This window comes from Cotesia typhae, unplaced genomic scaffold, assembly GCF_013202065.1.
Source record: "Cotesia typhae breed Kobodo isofemale line unplaced genomic scaffold, CoteBio_Ctyphae contig_65, whole genome shotgun sequence".
NCBI lineage: Eukaryota > Metazoa > Arthropoda > Insecta > Hymenoptera > Braconidae > Cotesia > Cotesia typhae.
Genome location: NW_027423762.1, coordinates 361,242 through 372,253, shown reverse-complemented (window position 1 = coordinate 372,253; position 11,012 = coordinate 361,242). Strand labels below are relative to the sequence as shown.

At 32.7% G+C, this 11,012-nt stretch overlaps 1 protein-coding gene across 2 annotated transcripts; it reads right to left on the bottom strand.

Moving 5' to 3' along the window:
• Nucleotides 1–9,057: 9,057 nt before the first annotated feature.
• LOC141532615 (uncharacterized) lies at nucleotides 9,058–10,725 on the bottom strand. 2 transcript variants are annotated; one of them, XM_074251047.1, is made up of 3 exons: nucleotides 10,713–10,725; nucleotides 9,653–10,616; nucleotides 9,058–9,281 (listed from the first exon to the last, which is right to left on the bottom strand). In XM_074251047.1, exon 2 carries the CDS (start codon nucleotides 10,398–10,400, stop codon nucleotides 9,654–9,656), a length of 747 nt encoding a protein of 248 aa, XP_074107148.1. In that variant the 5' UTR covers nucleotides 10,401–10,616; nucleotides 10,713–10,725; the 3' UTR covers nucleotides 9,058–9,281; nucleotide 9,653. The 2 variants fall into 2 exon arrangements, with proteins under 2 accessions (XP_074107148.1, XP_074107147.1); XM_074251046.1 differs by lacking the exon at nucleotides 10,713–10,725 and having other exon boundaries at nucleotides 9,653–10,659.
• Between the last annotated feature and the right edge of the window lie 287 nt (nucleotides 10,726–11,012).

Sequence of the window (11,012 nt, the reverse complement as noted above, 5' to 3'; positions counted from 1 at the left end):
TTATGAGAGGTTTACATACGGCCACACACACACACACACACACACAGGCGTACGGGCATCATCGCGGGATCATTCGGGGAAGCTTCCTAGGATCTCAAAACGTCAACATCTGTTAAAAACTCGATTTTCGAAAAACGAGGTGAAACCAATAACTGCCCAACTTTTGAAAATTTTTAATTTTCTTAGAGGGAAGTTAAAAAAGGCGTCATAGCGCTGTCGACTGGATGTCAATATGAGATTCAACTTCAGAATTATGAACTAGTTATTGACCTATTATTTAAATATTATAAAGCATACAATTAATTGCGATTATTCAATATTATCAATTTTACATATGTTATTAATTAAAAAAAAAAACAGATCATATAATTAGATGAAGAAATTAATTTTAACACGGCATTTAAAAAAAATGCTTTTCTAACCAAAGTTGTTAAGAAAGTAGACGCTCGTAAGCTGGTTTGATGAACTGGTGCTAACTGGTGCTAATGTTTTTTTAACATTAAATATTTAATATTCGAAACTGACGGTAATTTTTTTCAATTTTTTTATTTATTAGAATTTATTAAAAGTTTATATGATAGTTATTCTTATCACAGATAATTTAATGTATTTAAAAATAGTTTAGAGTGTCAATATTTAGACCCCTGTCAATAATTTGTGCTTTTACCTTTTGTATTTCGATTACATTTTTTTTTATTTATTTAACATTTTACTTCTGGTAAAAATATTCTATAGAGATGCATAAAGCCCCTGTGCATAGACACCAGAAGGAATATAATACATTTATAAAAATTTATACAAAATATTAGAGTAACTTAGTCAGTAGTATACAAAGTAACTTAAGAATAATTTTACTAATTTTTCACAAAATATCGATTAGTATTAGTTAAAGTTTAATTGAACTAATCCATCTCGCAATACGTTTTCTTAATCTTTTATTATAATTTAGTTCTTTCAAATTATTTGGAAGTCGATTGAAGTATTTTATTGCTATGTAATTTGCATTTTTGGTACTTATTGTTCTATTAACTTTTGGAAGAGTTATCTGTTTAGACCTGGTATTAGTTATTCTCTCAAAATATAATGTCTGACAATCATAAAAGTAATAATTTAAAGCTTGGACAATAAAAGATTGTTTAATCTTCAGTGGTCTTAACAAATCATTCGTAATTTTCATTTTGTTTAACAATTTATTTTGCAGATTTACAATCGGTTTTAAAGCGTTCTCATAGGCACCACCCCATGCAATAATTCCATAGTTTATAACACTTTCAAAAAGACCATAATAAATAATTTTCAGTATCGATGGGTTTAACCAGTTACTTAATTTATAAAAGAGGAAGGTAAAGTACTTGACTTTTTTCATTAGTTCGGAAATATGTATGTTCCAATTCATATGGCAATCAAAAACTACCCCCAAATATTTACAACTTTCAACTCTTTTCAACTCTCTATCTTTAATGAACAAATGAAAATTACTAGGTACACTGTCCGTATAACAACCAAAATTAATAAAAGTAGATTTATCAACATTCAGCGTTAGCTGATTGCCTTTAACCAATGGTCTAGCTTATTTAACCAGTCAGTTAAACGGTCAGCAACGACCAACCAATTACATCCACTACACAGAACTACTGTATCATCAGCATATGATACAAGCGCTTTAGGAGGTAGAATACTAAATATATCATTTATGTACATTATAAAGAGAAGAGGCCCTAAGATAGTCCCTTGAGGAACACCAATTTTTACTAATCTATAATCACTAGAACAATTATTTAATTTCACACATTGTTCTCTACCTGTTAGATAATCTACAATCAATTTATGAGGTAGACCTCTAATTCCTTTGCGCCACAATTTATCTAACAAAATTTTATGATTTACTGTATCAAAAGCTTTGGCTAGATTCAAGAAAACCAGTACTGATGCACGATTCTTATCTAAATTATCGTATATAAAACTAGAAACAAAAGCTAGAGCATCATCAGTGCCTCTGTTCTTCATGAATCCAAACTGTTTATCTGAGATCAAGTTATTGCTTATAGAAAATTCGTACAATCTTACATAAATTACTTTTTCAAATATTTTAGCTAAATTAGATATCAGTGATATTGGCCTGTAATTAGTTGCCAGGTGTTTATTGCCAGATTTGAAAATTGGTATAATATCAGCTTTTTCAGCGCATTAGGCCAGATTGCATCACTAATACATAAATTAAAAATATATTCTAAAGGTAAACTAATATCTTTGGCAATGCACTTTAATACTTTACTATGAATATTATCTACTCCACCTGATTTCTCTTTTATTTCATTAATAATTTTTTCAATTTCAGTCTGATTTGTTGGCGATAAGAAAATACTATTACAGTTGGGTTCTACAGTTCTTTCAATATTTACTTCTTCTATATAACCAAGATTGTTCGCAAGTTTATTTCCAACATTACTAAAAAAATCTATAAAATTATTTGCAATATCCTTCTTGTCAGCAACAATTTTATCATTATCATTAATTAAGAAATCAATATTCTTATTTACAGAGTTTTTCCCTAGCTTACTGTTCACATAATTCCATAATTTTTTACTATCATTATGATGATAGTTTTTACTTTTCTCGCTTCAAAATTACATTTAGCTAATTTAATTGCTTTATTGAGAATTTTACAATAGGATTTATACTGAATTTCACGTTCCACATTATTTTTATTTAATCTCCACATATAGTAAAGATTCTCCTTAGTCTTACATGAGATCATGAGACCATTAGTGATCCATTGATTTCGCGGTTTATTTTTATTGTGGACATTTCTAGGCTTACTCTTGGCGTTATTAACTAGTGATTTAATACTATCAGTAAGTGTAATGAAGAAATTATCAGAGTCTTGAATTTCCACTAGTTTTGACCAGTTATAAACACTACTCAAATTAATAAGCCGATTGTAATTAGTTGTGGTATTGCCATCATTGGTGTTATTATTATTATTATTACTGTTATTAATTTTATGATGTTTAAAACTTACAAAAATAGGAAAATAATCAGTAAAAGTATTCGTATATAAAAAAAATTTTAGATTAAGTAGGTTCGATTTAATGTAAAAATTATCAATACACGTTCCTCCAGCATCATTCGGTCTTGTTATCCCACTAAAGTAAGGAATATATCCCCTATCAAGAAAATTTGATAAGAAATCATTAGCTAAGTGATCCGTTGTAAGCAAGTTTATATTAAAGTCCCCAACTACAGCATGGTGTTTACCATGACACTTTAAATTAATATATTTATTTATAGATCTAACAAAGTCTTCTTTATCCACATCATGGCAACGATACACCCCCGATATTTTAAAAACTTTATTATCACTAAGTTTGAATTCAGCAGAAACAATTTTCAAATTATCAATTTCTTCTATTATTGCACTAGAGTGTAATGATTTTTTTATATACATAACTACACCATCTGCTTTATTGACAATACTATGATTATAAAAACAATTATAACCATCTATAGCAAAAAAAGTGAAACATGGTAGTTTCCAAGTCTCAGAACATATTATGACATCCGGTTTAACACATAAATTATGTATAAATAGCTCTAGGTTTTCAAAGTTAGCATTCAAACCCCTGACGTTTAGATGTAAACACAGTATATCATCTTTACACATATATTTATTTAAGCTGTTTTCATTGAAAGCAGCTGAGATTTTAAGCTGAGATCATTAAAATTTTTCTCAATGCAGGTATTATTATCATCCATTGATTTAGCTATTGACTGAGACGAATATATTTATTTTCTACCTTACCAATTTGGTAATATAGGTTTGGTAGGGTAATCTATTTCATTGATAATTTTGTTCAACTTAAACTTGAGATATTCACAACATAATTCAGTAGCACAATGATCAGTGGCTCTATCTTTTTTAAATTTCTCATTGTAAAAAGCACAGTTTGGACACTTTTTAGAATTACTAGTACACATTTTAGTAGGATGATTACCAGCACAGATTAAACAGATATCATCATTATTACAGTTTTTGTGCTTGTGATTTGCTCTTCCACACTTGTAACACAGGTTAAGATTAAAAAAATCATAGATTTTACAACACTGATGACCTATGTATAGTCTGAAGCCATTATTTTTAAGATGTAAATAAGAATCAGCTGTTACTTCAAGAATTATTGAACGATAGTCATTACGACCTTTATAGTCAGCAATAATGTTAAAAGCACCATCTATCTCTAAAAAATTACGGTTATAAATATCCTCACACAATTCTTCCTTAGACATTTCAGTATCAACATTTTGAATACGTTTCAATTTTAATCTCATAATTTCAGAATGATGTCGACCACCAAGCTGAAAGAATGGATGTGGAAGAAATACATGACCAAGATGGATATCAACCTGGCTGTTCTCACCAAGATGACGAAGACTACATTAATATAAGTTCCAAATATGATGTAATAGATGACATTTATGAAAACGAAAGCGACGATAAAGACGATCTACATCCAGAAATAAGTTCCGCACTCTCAAATTTTGAAATGGTAGATGATGAAAATGTTGATGTTGATAATGATAATGACGATGATGAGAATGATATCGGTGATGATGCTGATAATAATGATGACCAATGTTAATCAAACCAGAAGTTTTAATTAAAACAGCAAAAAATTTATATCTAATTAAATAAATAAACTGCTGGAAGACTGATTGAGGAGACTTCTCAGTTCTTGAATTTGTACTTTCATATTAATGTAAAGTATGTAATGTATTTTAATTTGGATTCCAACACATCATTTTCGTTTTTATAAATATGCTGTCAATTACTGTCATAACGTATGTACTATAGCTATATAATAAAAATTTGTAAATAAATGTATATGCATATCTTGATGTGAGTAAGTTCGATATTTCAAAAATACCGGGTATTACCACCCCTGTTTTCAATAACGGCTCTCAAACGTTCAGCCATGTTTATGCAGACGGTAATTTGAGGCTGCGGAATGGTATTCCAAATGTGCTGAAGCGCGCGCTCCAAAGCAGCTAAGTTCTGTAAATTTGGATACTCTCTGCGCAACCGACGGCCCATTATGTCCCAAACGTGCTCTATGGGGTTGAGATCTGGACTCATTGCTGGGTGTCGCAACAATGTGATGTCATGCCGCTCAAAGAAGCGCCGGGTAATGTTGGCTGTGAGATGTAACGTCTAGCTCTCAAATTTTCGCGTACAATTACCAAAGGTGTTCTCCAATTTCGTGAAACGCCGCCCCACACCATAACTGATCCACCGCCGTAGGCAACGACTGGACGGACAAAGTTCTGGTGAAAACGTTCTCCACGACGGCGCCAAAAGAAATTAAAGCTAAATGAACAAAGTATCCGATCCTTATGGTGGTTAAGCTAAAAAAATTTTTTCCACGCCCGTAGACCGAAAAAAAAAATTAAAAAAATTTTGAGAATTTTTTTGTTGCTGGTGTTTCTACGATTACTCAGAAACCGCGGAGGCTACAAAATTTTGAAGTTCTAATCCAAAAACTAGACACTTGGAGCTACAATTTCCTTTTTTTTTATTTCCTGTACGACCATTTCTCTCAAAGTTACGGCCTGTTGAAAACTACCGAAAAATTTGGAATTTTTTTTTGATCCCTTAATTTTTTCCAGTAGTGTATATTAAAGCTATATATTAAAACATAGAAGATATTAGATAAAGCTACCGTTTAATAACTTTTAAATTACCATAAAAATACTGTAAAATCATGGTGAAATGACTATAAATTTACTGTGAAACTATGATGAACTTACGACGTTACCACTATCAGATCACCATAGAATCACAGTGAAATTATAGTGAAGTTACCGTGAAACCACTATAAATTCACTGTAAAATCATTATGAACTTATGGTATTACTACTATCAGATCACCGTAGAATCACAGTGAAATCATAGTGAAATCGTAGTAAAACCACTATGAATTTACTGTAAAACCATTATAAAGTCACAGTGTTACCACTGTGAAACCACCATAAATCGACTGTAAATCTACTAAAAAACCACAATTAAATCACTGTAGAGTCACCATAAAATTACAGTGAAACCACTACTAAACCACAATGACATCATTGCGCAAAATCACTGTAAATTCACTATGAAATTACCAACACACAGTGAACTTACAGTGACAATGATTTCACAGTGATTTCACTGTGATTTTACAGTGATTCCGAAACCGCGAGAGATTCTAACAGGATAATCCAATTAAGACATTATTTTAAGATTAAAAATTAGGAAAACAGTTGACCCTAAAGGCTATCTCTGCAATTTTTCCGCTAATTCCAATCTTAAGCGCTCAAAATCGCACTTATTACGTTTATTAACTCTTCGAGCTCAAAAATATAATTTTCGTGTCATTTAAGCCCACAAGCTCGAAAGTCTGATAGAAGTTAAATAAAACACGATTTTGGAATTTTCAAACCGTAATGACTTTTGAATAAATGAATCGATTTTCAGGCAGTAGGCGGTATTCGACGCAGTTATTAAAGCCTCAGGAAGAATCTTTAAGTTTAAATTTATCGAACTAGGAATTTCAAAGTCATTCCGAAACAACACTTTTTTCGGTTTTTTTAACTTCCCGCTAAGAAAATTGAAAATTTTCTAAAATCGGGAAGTTATTGGTTTCACCCCGTTTTTCGAAAATCGAGTTCTCATCAGGTCTTGACGTTTTGAGGTCCTAGGAAGCTTCCCTGACTATTCCCGCGATGATGTCCGCGCGCGCGCGCGCGCGTGTGTGTGTGTGTGTGTGTGTGTGTGTGTGTGTGTGTGTGTGTGTGTGTGTGACCCTTTTATAACTTTTGAACAGCTTGGCCAGTCCGGTCAAAATCGGTTGATTCGTTCGTGAGTTATCGTGAACGAAAGAAAACCGAAAAAATTGTTTTTTCGGGTCTACTCTGAAATTTTCGGTTCGATCAATTAAAGCCTGAAAATAACTTATGAGGATGATGAAACTGCATCGAATGCCGCCAACCGCATGAAAATCGGTTGATCCATTCAAAAGTTATTGCGATTTGAAAATTTCAAAAATAGTGATTTCTTAAACTCCTGTCAAACTTTTGAGCTCGGAGAGCTCAAAACTACACGAAAATTAGATTTTTGAGCTCGAAGAGCTCAAAAACATAATAAGTGCACTATCGAACGCTTCATTACGAAAGTAGCGGGAAGTTGCAGGGATGGCCGTCAGGGTCAACCATTTTCCTAATTTTTTCGACAAAGATAACTCACAAACAAATCAACCGATTTTGACCAGCTCAGCGGTGATCGACGTGATTTTTTATTGTTAAGCGTTCATTAGATTTTGGAATCGATCGGTAAAGCCGTTTAAATGTAATTGTAAAAAAATTATTTCTTGTAGCTTTTTTTTTTAGATTTCTCAAAATCCACTTGTTCGAATCGGTTCAAATTGTATTCAAAATCTAAGTTTGGTCAATTCTTTTCGAATGGCGCCAACTGCGATGGAATCAATATCATATTGTTAGGAGAATTTAACTCTGATCTTAGCAAAAAATGTTTTTATGGAGATCAGCTTCGTATCTTCTGTACTAGCCTCAACCTGGACATCGTAGACCATCTGCCAACTCATCATTTACGTAAATCTGACTCCTGGATTGATGTCTGTATAGTTGACGATCTTCACAAAGTCTTGCAATCTGATCAATCTCTGGAACGCTTCTTATCTTATCATGATGTAATATCGATTACATATAAGTACAAGGTTGACAACCAGCAATTGAACAGCTTCAAGTACTATAATTGGAATGCAGTGGACGATGATAAACTACGAGATCTATGTCACGGTGTTGATGTTCACATTAATAGAATATATGATACAGCTGATAAAATGAATTGTGCCTTACATGAATATCTGGATGATATCATTACCACTGTTGCTAAGAAAAGAACTATTTATCCACGTCACCCTCCGGCTCCATGGTTTACGCCAGAGACTAAAGACCTTAAAATTCGACGGGACAAGCTGTATCGTATTTTCAAAAGAACTGGTTATGCGGACATAGAATATTCAAGCGTAATACGACTGGTAAAACAAAGGCTAACTAGAGAGAAGAAGCGATATTTTGATCATCAACTAAGTATGGCAAAAAATTCATGATCGTTTTGAAATGACCTCAGAAGACTAGGCTTAGTTAAGAGTAGTAAAACGGAGTTAGTATTGAAAGTTGATCTTGATGAACTAAATAACTACTTTAAGAAATCATCACACGGAGAAAAAAATATCGCTCTTATAGCGATCCATTGGATCGCGAACGTAGTATTGTGATTATAGCAATACAATGTTGTCATCGTTGCGATACCGTATACTTATATCTTACATACTTAATATCGTTATAATAGTTTTCCACATTATCTCTATAATCACAATACGTATAGCGATGCTCACGAAACTCTAAATACTGATTATCGCGATCCATCAATATTTTGTATTTGTCGATACGTAAAGCAATCGTATGGGAATGTTTTTCTATTATAGCGATGTGGATCGTGATTATCGCGATCCAACTCTACAGCGCCACCACACAAAGTTATGTTGTACGAAGTTATTATTTGTCAATGTTTTGTGACAGTGTAATTGTAAGAAAAAGTATTTATAGATTTCATTTATATTTAATTCGCAATGGATGATTGGGTTAAAAATAAATTAATTAATTGGAATTTAGAAAAATTGGTGCCTCTTTTCGAAGGTGAGTGAAAATAAATTTCTTGATCTAACTATATTATGTTCACGGCTATAAAGTATAACCTATACTGGTCTATTGTTTTATGTATATGATACTGTCGTTGTTAAAATTTAGTTCTTGTTTTTCATTAAAATACTTTTGTCAATTTTTGTAATTATTATGGTGTTTTCTGTTTACCTCTACTATTTTTATGTACACAGAGCAAGAGATCGACGAACACTCGTTTGCATGTTTGGATAAAGAAACTATACAAGTGACAATCCCCAAGGCTGGTCCAAGAGCATTATTTTTAAGGGGGATAGCCACTGTGACGCTGGAAAAAATAGGCAATTTTCGGGAATTTTTTTTACTAGGATAATAAAGGAATTTGGGGATCGGGTTTTTTTTGTTTTATAAAGTATATGTTGAGGATAATTCTCCTAAATTTTTATTCAAAAATATTTTGTTATCACAAAGTTATAAACATTTTTGTAGAGCACCAAAAAAATTTCCCCCTCCATTGCCGGTACTGTAACTCAAAAACGGATTATCTGAAACAAAAAAACCAAACGGCATTTTAATCTATAGGAATGTCGCTATCGTCGCACGTAGGGGATTTTGAAAATTTTGATTTGAGAAAAAATGGCGCCATATTGAAAATTTTTTCGTCTTTTTCCTCATTTTTTGGACTCAAACAGCCTTAAAAATCTTAAAAATTAAAATTTTCAAAATCCCCTACGTGCGACGATAGCCACTAAGTAGACGAATACGGGGAAACAAAAAAATTGAGAATCGGTTCATATTTACGAAAGTTACAGTACCGGAAAGTTTGAAAAAGTCGTTTTGAGAAAAACGCGAGTAAAGTTTTAAGAAGATTCTCGCAACTTTAAAATCTAGTCTTTCACAAAATATTCATACTCACATCAAACTATCAAGTCCTGGGCCATATGAGGGTTCTTCCTCCTTATCTTTAGTATTGACCTTGACTTTTTTATTTTTTTACTGGCCGTTTCCATGCGGCTTTCAGCAGCTTTAACCCGAGTAGCGTCGCGCTCAGCGCAGTATGAGTAGAGTGTTGGTCCTACTTTAACATCGAGATTCTCTAATATCTTCAGAGTTGCTAGAGCCCCATCATTGAATGTAATTGTTGAAATATATAAAGCTATTTCAACAATAAGGGAACAAGAAGAATTTGTTTTTGGGGCGAGCTGCCACACTAATGCATTGAAGCTTTCATTATTATTTTGTGTAAACCCACCGACACATCGTTCCAATAACTCTGGATTCGATAGATCTTCATAAATCGGTATTAAAGCTTCCGCAATATCTGCAGGAAGTGGTGGTTTTTCAACTAATGAGTCCAAAGTATTTGTTGCCACAGCTTTTTGAAATTGACACCACGAATTTGCACCTTCAGGACAAAGAAAATGCTGCGGATCTTCGGGTGATGAAAACTTGTGATAAAATGTTTGCCAAATAGCATTATACATCTCATCAACATCATTAGAATGACGTCTGATTGCTAAACCATAATACTTTGTAAATTCATTAATTGCTTTGTCCGTTAATCGACCTTTCCCACCTAAACTTTTCTGTGTATTTTCTTCTTTTCCTGTTTTTGTCTTCTTGTTAGTTCGTTGCTTCTTCAAAGCCCTTAGTCGACTGCCCATTCGTTTTTGCACGTGATTAATACATTCCTTTTTTTTTTATCTTCACCATGTCCCCATACGGTTTAGCATCACAAATATTTTTATACGTTTTAGTGTCACCATCACCTATATAGTTTACATACTTAACGTTATGTAATAACTCTGATCGCATAAACATCTCTTTTATTCCATCTACCTCCATTTGTCCAGAAGAATTTTCATGGTTTATTGGACAGTCTAGAGCATGGTCTTGCATAAATTGATCGTATTCAGCTGTTCCTTTTTTGAGCTCATTAGCGCACACATCTTACAATAACTGGATTTCATACTTACATCTACGATTTTGCCAGTGAAGTAACCAATTAGAGAAGATATACCAAATGAAGATTTAAACCCTCTTTTCTTCCAACTACCGTCACCGGAGACAGAAATTCCAGGAATGTCATTGGATTTTAAATGCTTGCAGGTTTCTTGGATTTCTTCTTTAGCAGCTTTTTCAACACTAAATCACAACAGTTTCTAGCTGCATTTCTGATTTGTGTGACCAGACGATCGTAAAAGCTATGGAACATTGGTCGTGGTAAATCCATGAAAGCACAAAATCTTTCAGCTCCAGATAACCCAATACTAATT

Bases quoted from the DNA above. Each gene is read 5' to 3' on its own strand.
- LOC141532615 (XM_074251047.1), bottom strand. From the start codon at position 10,400: ATGGGCAGTCGACTAAGGGCTTTGAAGAAGCAACGAACTAACAAGAAG.